The sequence below is a fragment of the Syngnathus floridae genome, chromosome 20 (genome assembly GCF_059516105.1).
Source record: "Syngnathus floridae isolate MCC-2025c chromosome 20, RoL_Sflo_1.0, whole genome shotgun sequence".
In the NCBI taxonomy this organism is placed as follows: domain Eukaryota; kingdom Metazoa; phylum Chordata; class Actinopteri; order Syngnathiformes; family Syngnathidae; genus Syngnathus; species Syngnathus floridae.
The window spans coordinates 7,203,206-7,221,928 of record NC_142432.1 but is presented as its reverse complement, the minus strand read 5'-3'; the positions used below and the strand labels follow the sequence as shown (position 1 = coordinate 7,221,928).

Genomic DNA, 18,723 nt, shown 5'->3' with positions numbered 1-18,723 from the left:
GTGTAAGCGTTTCGATGATGTCACGCAGGTGATGGGGATCAGGTGTGGCAAAAGTTGAATCGTCAACCACTAAAGCTCGTCGAGCCGGAAAAACAGCTCGGCGTCCACTCACACACCCCGTGGAAACACCTGACAATCATAACAGCTCGGCGTCCGCATACCTCCACCGAGCGCTGCTTTTTACCCACCGTCGGAGGTACTCCCAGCCAAAATGAGTAAAATCACGAAATTCTTTAAAGGGAGTTCGAGCTCCGGCTCGTCGTCGTCGTCCGGGGGTAGGTCCAAACACCATCACCGGTCTAAGGGGGGACCCTCTGCTGGGGAGGCCATCCACAAGCTCCGGGAGACCGAGGATATGTTGACCAAGAAGCAGGATTACCTGGAAAAACGAATAGAGCAGGAAGTAATGGTAGCCAAAAAGCACGGCACAAGAAATAAGAGAGGTACGTATGTTTCAATGTTCGTCACCAACAAAAAGGGTTTAAAAAGTTAGTTTACAAGATACTCACGTCGTGTATTAGGCGTCGTCTTAAAATGCCCAAACCTGATGTGAAGTGTTATTACAGCCGCCATTTTAGGAAGAGCTACAGGTGCATCTTCCTGGAAAACAAGCGACATCTAACTTTGGGGCAAATGTCCACTTTTTGGCCAAAAATGTGACGCCAAGTTCTTACAAACTTGTTCTTACAAGTTGTTAGTATTAAAAATGCATGAATTTAGTAATTATTCTTAAGTGAATCACATCGAGTAATCGATTAACTGACATTCTGGCACTTTTAGTAGCAGCAAAACTAAAATGTTGGCGAAAACACTTGAAGCGTGTTTAAACCCTCCACGTTAAAAAGTTCAATGTAATTTGTACTCTCATAAAAACCTGTCTCACTGCCTGTTGAATCACAGCACACCAGACTAAAAATAGCCTCCCTGTGTCGTCATGGGACTATATCTATTGTGTTGGTCTGCCGCGATGCTAATGCCCACAAACTTTTTCTTAGCTGCCCTGCAGGCCCTGAAAAGGAAGAAGCGCCTGGAGCAGCAGCTGACACAGATCGACGGCACGCTTTCTACCATTGAGTTCCAGCGGGAGGCTCTGGAGAACTCGCACACCAATACAGAGGTGGTGAGAAACATGGGCTACGCTGCCCAGGCCATGAAGAAGGTCCACGAGAGCATGTAAGGAGTACGCCTATGAGTAGATGCACTGAAAACAAATACATGCTACAGCGAACTTCCGTTTACCTCCATCTTTCTTCAGGGATCTAAACAAAATAGACGATCTAATGGAGGACATCAACGAACAGCAAGATGTGGCTCGTGAGATCAATGAAGCCATCTCCCGACCTTATGGTGACACTTTCGACGAGGTATACTTTTTGCCCTTGCAACTAATACATTTTAAGTATTTTTTTCTTAAAAAAACTAACGAACTATAACTATTTATTGCTATTAGGATGAGTTGCTGGCTGAGCTGGAGGAGCTCGAGCAGGAGGACATGGACGAGAACCTGAAGAGCATGGGTGGACTGCCCTCGGTGCCCAGCGCCAGACTGCCCTCGGCTCCATCAGGACGCGTAGCTCACCGCGCAAGTATGTACAATATTCTTCTTCTTTTTTAAAAAAAAAAAATACACTATGTTGGAAAAGTCTATTTCTGTGAAATTTACTAATTATTTCTGGACAAGTACAATTCATTTCGTAGCTATTTTTCCCCTTAAACAACAAAACTCTTGTAAGAAATTGAACTATTCTTTTTTTAATAGAACATTACTTTGATATTTCATAAAAAGGAGCTTATTCTTGTAAAATTTGTTTCTTTCTCAATTTTTTTCATTGACAAATATGTTAAAGGATTTTTCCTTGAAAAAGTACTAATTGAAATTCCCTCCTCCCCATTTCTTCATTAAAATTCTAAAAACAATGCACATAAAAAAATCTAATTTGCATTTCTGTGTCTTTGTTTTTAAAGCGGCCAGAAGAAGGGCTGATGATGAGGAAGACATGCGCATGCTGGCATCATGGGGATCATAAGCCATTTTTTTAAGGGGAGGATGGAGCTAAACAATGACAGACTTGCATTTTAAATTTCTTAGTGGGTTTGAAGCAATTACCACCATGTTGGAACATCTTCCCCGTGTGTTCAATGAGCAGCTGCCATGTCACACTTAAGGAAATTATTACTGTGCTTCCTGTCACTTTTTTTCTGTTTCATTTTAAAATTTGATCTGAATTCAAATTGGCGCAGAGTAACTTACGCTTAAGGATTTACAGCACTGAGCATCAAACTACAGTACTTGTTCCACAGCTGTAGGTAATCTCTTTGCGCTATTGTAAATATTTTTTGCTTTTATTTTCAACTATAATAAAAAACACCTTCCTATATGAATTTTTTTTCATTTTTTTATCCACAAATCCCAAGTTATTTATCATTTCCAGTACATAATTGTTTATCTAATTGAGATTTTATCACATTCAAATTTGAGTCATAAAGGATACTTGTGGCACAGATACAAATTGTATTTTAGATGGTTGTTTAGAAATAGAAATGTCGTCAGGTTGATTGTTTTTTTTTTAAATACCATACTACGATAAACAGTCGTTTATTTAAAAAAAAAAGCCTGACTATACATAGTTGATTTTTCTTTGAAACGTTTATACATGGTCGTTTGAAAAAAAAAGCTTTACAAAACATGGTAAGTTTATAAATATATATATATACCATGATAAGGAATTTGTTTGTGTGATATATATTTCTTATCATGGTCATGAAAAAAAAAAATCTTAATGTATTACCACATATGACCCAAACAGCATTTGATCACACACAGGCTGAACACTCGTCAGCGGTTGTAGGAACCAATGGGCGAGTCGCACACAAATAGCAGGCGAGGGAGGGGCCGCTCTCGTTACCCGGGGCTGAAGCTGAGCTGGTGGCCGCCTCACTTGAAGGGAAGTCGGCGAAGGGACCACGACACTCAGCGGAGACATGTAAAGATGGCGGAACTACAAATGTTGCTCGACGAGGAGATCCCGGCCGGCAAGAGAGCGCTTGTCGAGAGTTACCAGAACCTAACCCGAGTCGCGGACTACTGTGAAAGCAATTATGTGCAGGTAAGCTAAAAGCGGAGCTAACTCCTGCTGTCTTTTGTGGCGAAAAAGCTGAGGATCCGAACGCTGGTTGGCACCGGAAATGTGGAAAAAGAAAGTGGCGGACGGGGCTAACTTAGCAAACTGCTCTCTGGGAGTCTTGTTATGAGCCGCGGTGGTGATATTTGACGTGTTTACGCGGAGGGTGTGTCTACTTTACCCCCGTCGAATAATAAAATACGCCGTGTGGGTTAAAAACTACCGACGCGCGGAGGCCTGTTTTACAGCCGGTCAGTGAACGCGTCTCAGCTGTTAAACTTGCTTTTATTTCACGAGAAAGCCCGCAAAAGAAGCCATATAATCCCACATTAACACGCCACGCCGCCAGTAGAACATTTTATGGCTACCATCATAGCCACGGACCATTTTCAAACCACCTCTTTTGTACCTCAAAAACAGTGCTTGTTGCAGTGGAGCGTTCAGTGGCCACAAGTAAACTCCGCTGTCACACTTGTGTTGATGTTGCTGCATTACCTCCAGTCCATTAGCTCGTTTATGATGAGACACATGCGTGTGGAATGCAGTGTTTCATTGAGAGACAGTAGATCTCCAGGCTTGAGGAATGTGTAGTCAGGTTAATAATGCTTGGAGCTATTGATTTGGCTATTGATTCTTTTTTGTCTTCTCCCCTCTCCCTCAACAAAGTTCTCGATACCTTTTGTCTCTTCTGGCCCTTGGGCTTCCACCGTGGTGCTTGTAGGACCATTTGGTTCATGAGTGACACTGGGGGTTTGTTTTTAAAAATGTGACAGCTTTGTTGGGTGATAAAGTAACAGCAGGAAAAAGGAAGAAAAGGTGCTCTGTCAGTCAGGGAGGGTGTGTCTGTTGCAGCCGCACTCCCCCGCCAGGATTCCCTGTAATTTAGTTTTCTTCCTCAGCCTTCTGGCTGTACGATTTGGCAGCCTGGAGGCACCGCTGTGAGGAACATTGGTGCCAATTATAGCCCTCGAAGACCAGCTTCAAATGGAGCTAAAGTGTCTTCTGGTCCGCTTTGACGTCTTTGCGGGATAACATGTCCTCTATAGAAAGTATTGTTTTTTTTCCTACCAATGATGCTGCTAAAAAATATTCGCCAAAATAAGTTTTAAGGGTGATGTTTCGAAATCCCAAAATGTCATATGTGACACTTGACACACACTCGTCGTCCTTTTTTTTTTTTTTTTTTTTAATCTCCTAAATGTGAACAAACAGGAAAGCCCTCGAGGACAAAAGCCGGCGATTAACACGTGGTTATGCTGGCTCAATTATGAGGACACTTCCTGAGGAAATGCAAGTCATACGCCAAAGACGGCGAGTACGCCATCATTGCCGCCAAGTCCCTTTACTGCTAGCTTTTCACCGTCTTCTTTGAACGCTGTGACATTTCGAGAATGTTGAAGAGAAAGGAAGGAAGCTAGGCTTTTTGTGAAGGGTTGCTGTGACAAGTCGCTTCAAGTTGAGGCTTGTCTGCGTGTGTGCACGTTCACGTCATTGTGGATTTGGCATAGACAGACACACGAGGGGCCTTATGGCTAGTCCGACACGTCACATAACAAGCATAGTAGCATAACAGCTTTATACATTTATTTTCCTTCTTGCATCCTAGTTTGAATGCGTAAAATGCTTGTTGCAATGAACCCAGATTGGAGATTATAGGGGGGAAATGTATACATATTTTATTTAACTGAATTTTTGACATCATGAGATTAAACGACGCCCGACAATTGTGTGAGGCTTCAAACGGGAAGCGACCCGCGAGGTTGGAGTCACGGGGTCAACATCGGCAAGTTGCAACACGGAGAGACCAGATGACCTTAAGAGGAAATGCAGAAAAATGTATTAGGATATCCCAGAGACGAGTGTCCATCCATGCCAGGCGGTGAAGCAGAAGGCTTTGCGAGTCGAAGCGAACGCGCGTCATTGCTATTCCTAATGAGCTTCCGGATTTCAGACGTTTACATCAATCCGAGATCAACAGCTGCCCGTGCCCAGATTACAGTCGGCAACAATCAGCGGCGGATACGCTGCCCACGGCCGAGAGCCTCGAGAGATCTGCAAACGCTCCCCCGCCCTCCTCCCCTCATCGTGCCGCTTTCCACGCTCGCTTGACCTTTGAGCCTTTTGGCTCAAGCGAGATTTGCCATTTGTTAAAAGCCGTTGAGTTTGAACAACAACAACAAATCCTGCTCCTTCCATTCCTGAATGTTTATTTTCTCGCGGCGCCCGCCCTGACGACCCAACACCCCAAGAGCTCTTCAACGACTTCTGCTGGATTCCAAGCATTCCTGAGATTTTCTTGTAGCCGGGCTCTCTCTGGATGTGTGGAAAGACGAGTGTGTCAGAGTTGAATCAATTGCGTTGGCTTGTGGCCTCAGACGTTCCAACATGTCTGTCTGCATGCCGGCTGACGTGCCGAAAATGTTACATTTCAGTACGCTTGCCCCGTTTGACAAAGCAAGTGTGCAGGCTGGACTTTCTGTCTGATTTCTGAGTGATGTCACCGCGTCAAGAAGTCCGCTTCCTGCTCAGGCATCTGGGTGGAGACACTTGGACAGTTTGTATCCCGGGGGAGGAAGTGTAAATGTAGTAGGAGGAGAATAAACATTGAGTGTGAAATGTAGGCCTGCACTTGAATTTACGTTTTTGTCTTTTGTGTGCCCCCCCCCACTGCAGGCCCAGGACAAGAGGAAAGCTCTGGAGGAGACCAAAGCCTACACCACGCAGTCGCTGGCCAGCGTGGCCTACCAGATTAATGCCTTAGCCAACAACGTGCTGCAGCTGCTGGACATCCAGGCCTCGCAGCTGCGGCGCATGGAGTCCTCCATCAACCACATCTCGCAGGTCATAACAAACGCACACGCCCACCGGCGGTCGCTCTCACTTATTGAATATTGAATCTGGGTCGTTCCTACAACCGCCATTGTCGGGGTCCTACTTTGAGCCACATCATAGTCCCACGAGCTCGAAGGTGGACCGCAAACCTCTCGGAAGCTTGCCCTTTTCTGTCGCGGCAAGCCTCCGGTAGGCCTCCTGCATGTGCAGCTAATACAGATGAAGGAATTAAGAGCTCAGATAAGTCAAGCGAAGAGCCACGGCCCAAAGATCTTTTCTCTATGGCATCACGCGGACGGCGGAAACCTCCGTTGGCACCAGGGCAAGAGTGTAGTAGAAGGAGGAAGTTAGCAGGCCAAAGACCTTAAGAAATTTGTACACTTTTATCTCAGCGGATATATGTCAGGCCAACATCAAGGTTGTGGGACTTTTTTTGTTACCATGGCAACACCCTGGTTCAGGCTGGGAGAGGAATATGAAGCACAGATAAAGATCGGTTCAATCGTTAACAGCATTTTAGGAAGAAAAAAGTGGGCTGTAGGGAAATGTTGTTCCGCAAGCTGCAGTAGTGATCGTGGAGGAAGAGCAAGAGACCTGTTGGGGGGGGGAGAAGCTCCTCTTCCACCTTGTGCAGCGTGTGAAGTGGCTGTTAAGAGGCTGCCGACAGGGAGAGCTTTGTGTGCGTAGCGGAAGCCGACGCCTCACACTGACGACCTCTGACACTGCCACTGACCAACCGCGTGTGTCCGTCACGCGGCTTCTATGCCAATGACATTCCCACGCTGTTCAGACACAACATAGACGTAAAATAGAAAAGTTGTCGTCTTGTTTTGAGCAGCTTTGACTTCCTAAACTGAGTCACCTTCTATTTAAGTCGTAAACGTCAATTTGGCGGAGGCCACACAAGTGGACACCGCAATAAGTTCACATGTCTTTGTGAGTCACTGTTAGCACAGCCAGGACTGCTAAAGAAACTGAAGGCATGTCACTTCTTTTGTATCGTTTTGTCTGCATCGCACTCCCCAAAAAAAATCCCCCAGAGCTTTTGTTGGCAAGAACAAACATGAGCCATTTGTGCATGTGCGCGTCTCGCGACATGAATGCCGGGGAAGGAACAAGTGAGTCAGTCACCGGATGTTGCAAATAAAGCAGAAGATGAACGGGTTGCTATTTCAACAAGCCCCTCAAAAGTCATTGTTGAACTACAAGAAGTGTTAGCGCATTAGCTTCTGTTCAGCAACCACCTTCACCCGCTTGTTATGATGTCATCCCCAGACAGTGGACATCCACAAAGAGAAGGTGGCACGACGGGAGATTGGCATCCTGACGACCAACAAGAACACGGCGAGGACCCACAAGATCATCGCACCAGCCAACATGGAACGTCCCGTGCGCTACATCAGGAAGCCCATCGACTACGCCGTGCTGGATGACGTCGGACACGGAGTCAAGGTGAGAGAGAGAGGGAGAGAGAGCTTGTCACTATCTTCTTGAAGGCTGGCTGATAATGTCCTCAAAATAAAATCTCAAGGGGAAAATAATAGGAGATAACATAACATCATGCTGCTCTCAGAGAGAACGTCTTTGGTCAGGCCTTTGGGTGAAAACGGAAAGCTCAGACGACAACCAAATGGTCTCCATGATTACGTTTTCTCTTTCTCTCTAAAAGGTTTTTTTTTTCCATGGGAGAATTTGCTGGTAATTACATTTGAAGTTCAGAAAAGTGATGGCAGCATTTTGGGAAAGGACATCTTCACTTGACGGCTGCCGATGAAGCTTGAATGTGGAGGTCACTGGGTCATGATGACATCACTCCCAAAAGGCTTCTTACTTTTTTTTTTTTTTTTTTAAGTAGGTCATAATTCAAGTGTTCCCATGCACAGAAAGGGAGCAAAGATAAGGGAGGGGCATGGGCGTCTTGCCATTTGCGAGCATGACCTACATTTGTGAAGCGAATGCCGTCCAACGCTGCTAACCTGGCCAGCGTGACAACTGCGTTTCCCCTCCGAACTTGAAGTTGGCGTCTCACCTTGGCCGCAAAGCGAAGGACCTGGCATGCGAAAGGCTAAACGCAAATGTTGCATCATGGATGACTGCTTTGTTCACTCTCTCTCGGCTGTCTCTTTGTGACCTCACTACATTGTGGCCGTTTTGACATGTCCTCTTTCTGACTGTTTTCCACCCCCCCCAATCCAACTCCCCTCACCACTTGCCCACACTAAGTGGATGAAAGCCAAGGTAAGTTTTCTGTCCTCCACGTGACCCATTTTTTTCACATGGAAAATACTGCACAATATGAAAATTCTGTCTTATTTCCCCATTAATCAACCCCTTAATGACAAGATGCACCCGACCTTTTAACCCCGCATTCCTATGTATACATGTTGTCATTCACGTTATGTGTTGTTGTCGTCCTTAGATAAGTAGTTGAGATTTTTTTTTTCCCTCAGCTCCCCCCACACTGCACTCATAAGAGTAGAACACAACCACAATAGCAAAGATGACCTCCGCCAAGGCCAGACGAACTCATTTTACTCGCTTGCATACAAAACCCACACTTTGTCAAATAATGGCAATGGCGATTGATTATTCAACAGTTGCACAGTTTTTAAGATTGGTATTGAAAAAGACATGCCAGATGTCAATTGAACAAATTGATTATAAAATCAAACAAAATTCTCTGACTCTGTAAATGAAGTTTTATTTTTGCTGCTTAATCTGGAGAAGAAACGCATTACAAAAAAACTTCCTTGGCAGAGGTAACTTTCCAACACATTTCATTCACACATCAGACGCAACCTTCACATTTGTAAACAAGTGCAGCCGTCACCCAAAATGGAGCAGCAGCAAGTCGCCTTGTCTAAAAGACCTTTTCCTCTTTTTCTGTCTTCCTTCCTCCCGACCGCAGCAGCACGGAAACAATCAGTCAATCCGAGCGGGAACCTTATCGCGGACCAACCCGCCTACGCAGAAACCACCCAGCCCGCCCATGTCGGGGCGCGGGACACTTGGGTAAGACGTTCCGTTAGTCGCTGTGGATCACAACATTTGCTGCTTTCATTAGGATCGGTGTTCACCACACATTTTTCCTCCTTTTTGGGTGGGGGGGCGCTTCTACAGGCGCAACGCATCCTACAAAACTTTGGAGCCAGTGAAGCCCCCGACGGTGCCCAACGATTACATGACCAGCCCGGCCCGCCTGGGCAACCAGCACGCCGCGCAGCACAGCCCTGGACGCACGGCCTCGCTCAACCAGAGGCAGCGCACACACAGGTAGCGTCTCGCCCCGCCCCCTCTTTCCTGACACATATGAAAAACAGCTGCCACATAGAAAAGTAGTGCTTGGGAGCCCCGAAGTGAAACATCTCACACTCGTCCCACAGCACGTTGCTCGCTCACGCACCTCCATTGAGAGCCAAACACTCATCTCGTTTGAAGCGAGGGCTCGTTAGCAAAGGAGCGCGGCAGTCAGGCTTTGACGCTCGTTAATATTTTATGTTTCTTTTGCTCTTTTTGCAGCAAATGAGGCGGCTGGGGAACGCTCGTAAACGAGCGAAGTAGCCAGATCAAATTGGCCTTCAAAAAAAAAAAAAACGAGGCTTGGCACTTTTATTGTGCAGCCTGCGGAGGGTCAACCCCCCCCCCTGCTGTTTGTGCCACGAGCGCCCCGGGGCTCCACTGACATGAATCTGGGAGGGGGTGGGTGGGAAGGGGAGGGGCCATGGCAAGAGTGGGCACTGGCTCACTGGGATGGAAGGTGCTTGAAGGGTTTCAGGGACGTTAGTTGACAAGCAGGTCGAGGGATGCCCCGGGGAGGCGGGGGTATCATTTTAAAGTGGGATGAAAGAGGAAGGAGGACGCAGAGGAGGATCAAGGCAGACCCACCCCGGGGTCAAACTCAGATGTGGCACTTTCATGTCGCCCTCACTCCCATTGATGGAATTAATGCGGAATTTTGCTGTTCACACGAGGACAGCCGGCAGATTTTATTTGAAAATATCTGAACCCTTCGAATGGTTACAAAATGTATTCTGTTCCTCTTTCTAAATCATAAGAATAAACACAAACAATTGCTTGTGTGTTTGTGTGGTGTCTCAGCGGCAGCAGCGGGGGCAGCAGCAGCCGGGAGAACAGCGGCAGCAGCAGTGGCATCGGCATTCCCATCGCAGTACCTACACCCTCCATTCCCAACTTGGGACCAGGTTAGGGTTTTTGTCTTTTCCCTGTGCTTCACGTGGCGTGCAGATTTATAAATGTCTTTCAGTTCATTCACACATGAATATGCACCTAATGCTCTAATACGTATATACTTTTTATGCTTCGGGTTCGCCGACGCAAGAAGAGTCACCGTTGAAACAGTCTACCACAAAGCAACCAATAAAAACAAAACAAAAAAAAGGCCAAGGGTCTAAATATCTGTGTTCAATTGAGATATGCAAAGTAGAGGTGAAAGTGAAAAGGTGATGGAATCGGATTATTATTACTTTGATGACATATAGTAAATTGTGAACATAAAAAAACTTTCCACAGTCCCATTCATGACCTCCCCTCCGGGTGTGCCTCCTCCACCTCCCCCTCCAAGCGGGTTCGGTCCACCACCGCCGCCGCCACCACCTCCTCCACCCATAGGTGAGACCCTCGGGCGGGCGTCCTGGCCGCCATGCACGGGTCACAGTATTGGTGGGTCAGTCTGTTGGGGCCTGACCTTCAAATCAGTTCTCTTAATCTTGCTGGTGATGGTGGTGGTGGTGATGGTGGTGGTGGTTGACTCCACTTTTTGTCTGTTGGCTAACAAATGTCGAAGCGTTTCTTTGTTGCCTTTTTCTAACGAAGCAATGCTGGCTGAGCAGGTTCATCATCGTTGGCAGCATTTCCTTTGCAAATACTTGAAATGATGAAAATATTACTTTGAACAGTTATTGTTTTGTTGAATAAGAACTGGGACAAGCTGGACATACATCGGAGCCTCGGTTTTCGAACGTCCCGGTTCTCGAACAAATCGGTATTCAAACAAAAAAATTGAGATTTTTTTGCTTCGGATGTCGGACGAAATTCGGTTGTCGAACCTCGCGAGATGAGCCGAGAGGACCCGCATGCCAACTGACTCCGGTCGTTATTACATTCTCGTTACTCTGAGGATTGCATCAACTCTAATCATGCCTCCAAAGGAAGCAAGTGGGAATAGTAAAGCCATTCTAAAACACAAAGACGCTCCTAAAGCAATGCAACACTGAGCGCCCGGCGCGCTGCGGTTGCGCAATCGGACCAAATTAAGCTCCCTGCGCACTGAGGTCCACTTAAATTTTGGAAAGTACAGCAGGACTTTCAAAATATTTTCTAAATTTCAGCGACGGCTCTGTCACAATAATGCGATCAGTTGCGCGGACGGCGACACGCTACGGTTGTGTGTTCGGCGGTGCGCTGCAGTTGGACAAAAATGCGCAAATGAAAAAATGCTTAAAAAAGGTGGTTTTTTTGGCTTGGAACAGATGAATTTTTTTCCCATTATTTGTAATGGGAAAATATGATTAGGAATTTGAACGATTCACTTCTCGTACAGCCTTCTGGAACGGATTGTGTTCGAAAACCGAGGCTTTGCTGTATTTGATTTCCCTCCTGAAATGTTATTTAAGAACCTGCTCTGCTTCCTTTTGATTGGTCATGTCTGATTCTAATCAGGCTTTTTAACTGTTTTGGGTCTCTCTGTGTCTGCTTTACCATCTTTTTCACCTTACTGCTTGCTGCCGGCCATTTTTCCTCGCCCCTCGCCAGCGGTGGCCCCCGGGCCTGGCCCGGGCCCCGCCCCGATGTCGCAGTTTGGCACCATCTCGCGACAGATTTCGCGGCACAACCCTGCCAACTCGTCGGTCTCCATGGTGTCGGCCACCGGCACCTACCGTCGGGCCCCTTCCGTCACCTCACAGTTCTCCTTGCAGCAACAGCAGCAGCAAATGCAGCAACAGCAGCCTCATGTTAACGGGGGCACGCCCGCTTACAGCCACAACTCAAGTAAGCCCCTCCCCTGTAGTACGACGGTCTAGTGTAGTGTAGTGATTCCATTTTAGCTCAGGGACTTTCTGAAAAAGAAGACATCGGTGCCAAGATACAAGTGAAATTTAGTGGCTGTATTTTGAATCCCAGAACTGCCCCAAACGTATTTGAGATACACCCTTTGTCACGTCAGCTCCGTGTGGGGCGGCATTTCTTTTCCACTTTGGGTGACTGATGCTCTTTCTTTTTCATTTCTTTCTCTCTTTTTTTGTCTTTCTCTTTTTTTCCCCCGGCGTGTGTGTGCTGTCCCTCAGTGTGCGTGGCCCCCCCTCCTCCTCCCCCCATGCCCCAGCTGACGCCACAGATCCCCCTGACTGGCTTTGTGGCCAGGATGCAGGAGAGCAGTAAGTGTGAAGCCCATCATTGATTGACACCCCAACCCACCCCAGCATCTCGTCCTCATCATCGTCTGTGTTCCCAGCATGCATTGCTCTATTTTTGGCTCCACTCTCACAAATGTGGCTCTCACTGTTTGCAACTCTGTGACTAACTCAACATGCTTGCAATTTTTTTTTTTTTTACAGCAGCACATAGTTTATTTTGCTGGACTGCATGGTAGCTGCATGATTAGTCGTAATGGTCTCAATGTAGCGTTCCATCGAATGAAAGACACGCATGTCCCACATTGGTGTGGCTTTTTTTTTTTTCCCCTCCCTTGGTCAAAAGAAAAAATACTTTTCTTCAAATTTGCATGTAAGTTGTGCATGTAAGTTGTGCATGTGCATCGTCATGCCACCGACCCCTTGACCTCACAATCTCCATGTCACTGACACCGCGTCGCTCGCCCTGCAGTCTCCGACACCCCGACTCCGCCCCCGCCGCCACCCCCGGACGACCTGGCCATGTTCGATGAGTCCCCACCGCCGCCACCCCCTCCCCCGGTGGACTACGAGGAGGAGGATGCCTCAGTGGTGCACTACAACGACCCCTATGCCGACGGAGACCCCCATTGGGCACCCAAAAACTACGTCGAAAAAGGTCGGTGCGCCAGATTTCTCACAATTTTGCTATTCTGAAGTGTCCTCACGTGAGTCTCCACCTCCTCCCGGCAGTGGTGGCCATCTACGACTACAGCAAGGATAAAGATGACGAGCTGTCCTTCATGGAGGGTGCCATCATCTATGTGATGAAGAAGAACGACGACGGCTGGTACGAGGGCGTCAGCGGCGGCGTCACCGGCCTCTTCCCCGGCAACTATGTGGAAAGCATCATACACTACGCCGACTGAAACGCGACCAAGCAAGATGAGAAACTGTACAAGTAGTCTACGGTGAGCCCCCGGTTGCCAGGGATAGGTTCCAGACACACCCGCGATCCAGAGAGGACCAGACACGGGCCACACCCAAAAAAAAAATAAAGTGGTTAAAAATCTGCGACTGTTCGGCTTGCACAAATAATGAGCTGCAATTTAGTGGGGGGGGGGGGGGTCACTGTATTGGGGCTTTTCTACGTGGGTGGACAGACAACAATTGAAGGATGTGCAAAGATGGCCGGCTGCTCCAACAAGGAGCTTTGATGGAAATGTGTAAAAAAAAAAAAAAAACAGTCGGCGGCGTTCTCTATGCTGTAAATTGAGTTAACTCAATACTTCCTCCCTGAGAGAAGAACCATTTAGAAAAAAAAGCATGCCAGCCTTCATGATATTAACTTCAGTTTATTGCTATTGCCATTATGTTGTAAATTTATTCACCTTTTATATAATTTGTATTTCTGTTGAATCACTGAACTTAAAAAAAAAAAAAAAAAGAAATGCAATTTTCCGGGCCTCAAAAATTAAACACATTTGCTGCGTTCACACATTGGCATCCTTTAATGCAAAAAAAATAAAATTCTCTGGTAATGCAATGTTAGTTCCGGGTTCACCTTCGGTTTGGCTTTGTCATGCAGCATATTTGATGACAGGAAATGTTTTGCATCGAAGCGTTACGCAAACAAGGTTTAGAGTAATTGCTAAGCTTAACCTTAGCTTTTCTTCAGGGGGTGGGTAGCCAGTTTAAAAACCAACAACTAATTCCGACCATGCAAAGTTAATTTGGTGTAATGTTAAAGAATTAGAAGTTAAAAAAAATGTAAAAAGCAACTTTTTTTTTTTTTTTGCTCTTGACAAGCAGCCACGTTGAGTCCTACCAACTTTCATTAATTCAGTTTGCATTGAGTTCAGACCAGGTCTTGTTTTCATTTGTTCCTTCGCATTTGCTTTTTCTGCATCCAACAAGAAAATTTGGCTTCCAGTCCACGCTGCCCTTCATTTGTGTAAAATATGTTGATTTAAAAATTAATGTACAGCCTTTTATAATAAACAGTTCTATATACGACAACAAGCACACGTGATGATTCATCAACACACAGGGTAAGTTTTGCAATAAAATAAAAAAATGTTTATTGAGCAGTGGTTGCAAATGATAAGGCCGTGATTAGACACTTCGGTAAGATTTCAAGTGCGGACGGAGCCCAAGCATTAATGACTCCACAGTACACACATTTGCGTTTACAGTACAGTACAGTACAAGATGTAGCAACATACTTAGCTCAGTGCTTCAAAGATTCCATGGAGAGCATTTAAATAACCATCGAGTTACATACACTGTATATGAGGGTATCGAATAAACGGCCTAACAGTGCGCGGCTGTTAAACGTGACTCGCTCTTTGTGTCGAGGTAGAAAGAGACGTCATTGATGTCAGATCTTGCATGATGGAGAGGAGGGGACAGGGTCACGCTGACGCCGACACGGCTAGCTGCCTGAGGCGAAGCCCCTCCAGTTGCACCTTACTTGTCCCTGGCGAGCACCATGTGAGTGAGCGCGATGAGGGCGTCCCTTTCGGCCGACGGGCGCAACCGGCTGACGTGTCGGATGGCTTCCTGGCAGTAACGGCGCGCCAGGAAGTTGGTCTGCTGCACCCCGTCGCTCTGCTCACACAATTGAAGACACTTGATTGAAGCAATCATAACAAGGAAAATAAAATATGGACAATTTGGGGTACCTGGACAACGTACTGCCAGGCTCGGTCAACATCCCCTTTGGAGCTGAAGCGTCTCATGATCATAGCGTGCAGCTCCGGGAACTGATAAATTGAATAATCATTTCATTTTTACTATATATTAAAAAAAAAAGTATTTGGTCGAGTTGTGGCGAAGCTGACCTGCTGACAAGCGAACAAAACGGGTCCTGTGGCCAAGCCCAATTTGAGGTCAGCGGCCGATGGTTTTCCCAACTGGCTGGCGCCTGCCGTGAAGTCCAAAACGTCATCCACCAGCTGCACACAAATGATTGAACTCATTCACTCGCTTTAACTGAGCTAGCAATGAATGAGTTACTTGTTCATTAGATATAGATATATTTATCTGAGCACTATATTTTCATGTTTTTCCTGAGAGTACCTGAAAGGCGATGCCGACATTCCTTCCATACTGGTAAGCAATCTCGTGGACGTCAGGGTCCGCATTGACCAGAATGGACACCTGCAGTGAGACGGGTTTAAAACAGGAATGACATTGAGACAGCCGAAGAGAGGGGGGTGTCGTGCAGACAGAACGTACATACTGCTTTGCAACTGTTGGCGATGAGGCTGGCCGTCTTCTTGAATGTTTTGTCCAAGTAGTGCTTGAAGCGTTCACTCTCACTTTCTTTGGAGCCCAGCTGCATAAATTCACCTGTGCCACAAAAAAAACAACAAATTAAACCATCTAATTGCAACCTCCCCCCCCCCAAATTATTGCGATTTATTAGTCAATTATTAAATTAATTGTTGAACTCTACAAGGCTGTCACTGCGCTTTAGTAAATACTGTAAAGTGAATATACACACACTTAAGTCAACCAATATTTTTACTTTTACCTCTGACAAGGTCTTCAATAACCTGTGCCAACACTTTGACCACGGTGATGTTGCCGATGCGAGCCAGGGCCATGGAAGCAGCCGACAAGATGAAGTCGCCCGCCAAGATGGCCTTCAGGGACATGACAGTCAAAAACAACAAAACATGGCATAGGAAGGCGACCAGAGTGAGCGCTATTCGACGTGCACCTTTTTTTCACCCCACAGGTCATTGATGGTCCTCTTCCCTCGCCGCTTGTCCGAGCCGTCGATGACGTCGTCGTGAACCAAGCTGGCTGTGTGGATCATCTCCGAGATCATGGCCACGGCGCGCTGACCTGGGAGTAAGTCTCTGCACAACCCCACAGACGACATATCACACACTATCATATCACACATCATGCCTACTAAACGTGTGCGTGTATTTTTTACCCTGCTTGGTTGCTATGGATGTTGAGGGCACGTGCCATCAGGATGACAATCATTGGCCGAATGGCTTTCCCCTTTCCGTCAAAGTAGTAATCACATAAAGACTTGAGCTCTTCTTTGGAAACAAATAGCTCCTTGGACAAAATAAAAAACGTGCGAGTGTGAGCAAGGCGACCTAATCAAGAGGCTTATATGCATTTTTACCTTTTATTTATATTTACCTTTTTAATGTCATCGTATAAGCTGGTTAAGTCTTTCTGAGCGAGTGTGAAGGGGTCTTTGGGTTTGGCATCACTGTGAATCTTCCTCCAGGAACATGCTGGATACCTGTGTCTGCATGGAAAACAAACACTTACAAATACAGTATAATAAAATCAAATCACATTAGAATCATCAAGTCTCACCTGGTGAGAGATAACAAACTGGATGTTGACCTGGGAAGGATTTTCTGGTTAAATTGTAACGATGGCGGCATCTAAAAGGGGGCAGAAAAAAATCAGGCACCTCATCTCATCCCATAATAAAATAGGAAAAAAAAAATTGAATTGCAACGTCAGCAGGCATCCACATGGACACACCTATGTATGATCTCAGGAAGGTCAAACATCCCGCAGTAAAATTGTTAAAAGTAATCCAATAAATAATGTGCAAAATAAGAAGAAATGCATTAAGTCTATTCGATTCTATTAATATCGCTCAGCATTACGCATGTGACAATTTAGAACCTTTTTTTTTTTTTACACATAAATGTCAATGAATGAAGGTATAATAAACGTAGCATGTAAAGTACAACTTCTGACCAGAAATTTATACTATATTAAACAATATTTAAAAGATATAAACAGGGATTTAGTTCTCAAATACCCCATATAAGTCAAAACTATTCTGTTATTACAATTGTGTAACTACAAATGACCTTCCTTCCCCTCTCTGACAGCGCCCACAATTGCGGCACACTCACTTCGTCATCCCGCCACGAGTTCCCTGCTGACACGGCAGCGGGTCCGAGCCTGGAGAAGTGCCACTGTGCTTCTCGTAAATTAGCAGCGACACGACCGACGATCCACCTCTGGCATCGCCGCCACAGTGGACCCGCCATCTTTGACCGAAGTTATGGAATGGGCGCACGCATGCGAACCGGAAGCGGAAGATGACATGGACGTCATGTTTACGTAATTTCTTTTTTTTTTAAGATGTCTCTTTGCTGTGAATCTGAAGTTGACAGATTTTTCTCCCAGGATAAAAATCTTTGATTTACTGTATATTTTTTCCAATTGGCAAATTACTGGGACGTCCTATTCAATTGCTCCACTTTGCCTCATCAAATACGGCGATGACGCTGACGTACATAAATGTCGTGGCGCTAACATAGTAGCATAGCTTACTGACTGCCTTTCGACAACCCTGCTAACTCTACGAGCGCCCATCGTGAGCCAATTCTGAGGCGGCGGGATATAATATACTACAGTGCCTCCTTTTTAAGACCACCAACATATCAATTGTGTTTCATATTATAATATATAACTGTATGTACTATATTAAATATACTATATTGGTAGACTAACAGGATAATTTCCATGGTGGGTGTAAAAGGTATTTTGAAAAGTCAAGGAGTTTGTTGTTGTTTGTGCCCACTAAGAGGCGCTGCTGTATGGCATCTTGAGGCATCCTTTTCTAGCAAGCTTCAGCAATGCGGACGAGGCGGACAAAACATTGCTGGTGAAAGTCAGCTGCTGGCCTTACTATACATAGTCTTTTATTATTATTATTATTATTATATTGATTGATTGATTGGTTGATTGGTTGATTGATTGATTGATTGATTGATTGATTGATTGATTGGGGGTTGTGTAGTTGTATTGTTTGATGTTATAATAAAATGTGTGAGTTGCCGTTGCTGACTACCGTGTGTTTACTTGATTGTTTTTTTGTCTGGTGTGTTGTCATGTGTATTGCTTTGTGTTGCGTAGTGTTTCGGTCGGAACTTGGTTGTGTATGTTATAGAAGTTCAATAATAAATAAATAAATAAATAAATAAATAAATAGATTTATATACAAAATAATTGGTAATTTAAATAATGGCATTTGATAACACCGTTATATGGATATTTACAATATATAGATGGTTAAAAATAATGTTATCAATCACATGAGCACAACAACTGAACAAACGGGATACTTTACTCAATCTACTTAACTTCACGCTGCTGCATGCATTACGTCAGACTCCCGAATCTTTTGCCAGAAACAGGAAGTGCCCTCGAAGTTAGACTTACTTTTGTTTTTTCGTGTAACTTAATATTAACAATATTCTGCTACAAATTATATACAAATAACAAGAAAAGTAAAACAAATTCACACAAAAATAAATTGCACACCATGTAAAAATTACAGCTATCGCTAGAGCTACAAGAGCACTGCTTAGTGGCGAAACATACAATTACATTTAGACTTCGGCAGTTACAGCGAGAGA

At 45.4% G+C, this 18,723-nt stretch overlaps 3 protein-coding genes across 14 annotated transcripts; 2 read left to right on the top strand and 1 right to left on the bottom strand.

Moving 5' to 3' along the window:
- The first annotated feature begins 34 nt into the window (after positions 1–34).
- On the top strand, positions 35–2,382 carry chmp4c (charged multivesicular body protein 4C). The gene is made up of 5 exons (XM_088363987.1): positions 35–443; positions 996–1,173; positions 1,256–1,364; positions 1,451–1,586; positions 1,966–2,382. Exons 1-5 carry the CDS (start codon positions 212–214, stop codon positions 2,025–2,027), a joined length of 717 nt encoding a protein of 238 aa, XP_088220113.1. The 5' UTR covers positions 35–211; the 3' UTR covers positions 2,028–2,382.
- A 506-nt stretch (positions 2,383–2,888) lies between these two features.
- abi1a (abl interactor 1a) lies at positions 2,889–14,326 on the top strand. 11 transcript variants are annotated; one of them, XM_088363546.1, is made up of 12 exons: positions 2,889–3,107; positions 5,796–5,963; positions 7,230–7,406; positions 8,178–8,192; positions 8,866–8,966; positions 9,075–9,227; positions 10,053–10,156; positions 10,485–10,583; positions 11,727–11,963; positions 12,260–12,349; positions 12,798–12,983; positions 13,058–14,326. In XM_088363546.1, the coding sequence occupies exons 1-12, from the start codon at positions 2,991–2,993 to the stop codon at positions 13,231–13,233; spliced, it is 1,623 nt and encodes a 540-aa protein (XP_088219672.1). In that variant the 5' UTR covers positions 2,889–2,990; the 3' UTR covers positions 13,234–14,326. The 11 variants fall into 11 exon arrangements, with proteins under 11 accessions (XP_088219672.1, XP_088219671.1, XP_088219676.1 ...); XM_088363545.1 differs by having other exon boundaries at positions 8,863–8,966; XM_088363550.1 differs by lacking the exon at positions 12,260–12,349 and having other exon boundaries at positions 8,863–8,966.
- A 30-nt stretch (positions 14,327–14,356) lies between these two features.
- On the bottom strand, positions 14,357–17,403 carry pdss1 (prenyl (decaprenyl) diphosphate synthase, subunit 1). 2 transcript variants are annotated; one of them, XM_088363558.1, is made up of 11 exons: positions 17,212–17,400; positions 16,655–16,725; positions 16,472–16,583; positions 16,254–16,384; positions 16,032–16,173; positions 15,843–15,954; positions 15,549–15,658; positions 15,386–15,466; positions 15,148–15,261; positions 14,989–15,069; positions 14,357–14,914 (listed from the first exon to the last, which is right to left on the bottom strand). In XM_088363558.1, exons 1-11 carry the CDS (start codon positions 17,347–17,349, stop codon positions 14,774–14,776), a joined length of 1,233 nt encoding a protein of 410 aa, XP_088219684.1. In that variant the 5' UTR covers positions 17,350–17,400; the 3' UTR covers positions 14,357–14,773. The 2 variants fall into 2 exon arrangements, 1 of the variants encoding a protein (XP_088219684.1); XR_015854638.1 differs by having other exon boundaries at positions 14,767–14,914; positions 15,148–15,230; positions 17,212–17,403.
- Positions 17,404–18,723: the final 1,320 nt, after the last annotated feature.

Bases quoted from the DNA above. Each gene is read 5' to 3' on its own strand.
- abi1a (XM_088363545.1), top strand. From the start codon at position 2,991: ATGGCGGAACTACAAATGTTGCTCGACGAGGAGATCCCGGCCGGCAAG. The intron at 8,967-9,074 runs GTAAGACGTTCC...GCGCTTCTACAG, and splicing joins TCGGGGCGCGGGACACTTGG to GCGCAACGCATCCTACAAAA. The intron at 12,984-13,057 runs GTCGGTGCGCCA...TCCTCCCGGCAG, and splicing joins CAAAAACTACGTCGAAAAAG to TGGTGGCCATCTACGACTAC.
- pdss1 (XM_088363558.1), bottom strand. From the start codon at position 17,349: ATGGCGGGTCCACTGTGGCGGCGATGCCAGAGGTGGATCGTCGGTCGT. The intron at 16,174-16,253 runs GTAAAAAATACA...GGGGTTGTGCAG, and splicing joins ATCCATAGCAACCAAGCAGG to AGACTTACTCCCAGGTCAGC. The intron at 15,659-15,842 runs GTAAAAGTAAAA...TTTGTGGCACAG, and splicing joins TATTGAAGACCTTGTCAGAG to GTGAATTTATGCAGCTGGGC.
- chmp4c (XM_088363987.1), top strand. From the start codon at position 212: ATGAGTAAAATCACGAAATTCTTTAAAGGGAGTTCGAGCTCCGGCTCG. The intron at 1,174-1,255 runs GTAAGGAGTACG...ATCTTTCTTCAG, and splicing joins AAGAAGGTCCACGAGAGCAT to GGATCTAAACAAAATAGACG. The intron at 1,587-1,965 runs GTATGTACAATA...TTGTTTTTAAAG, and splicing joins ACGCGTAGCTCACCGCGCAA to CGGCCAGAAGAAGGGCTGAT.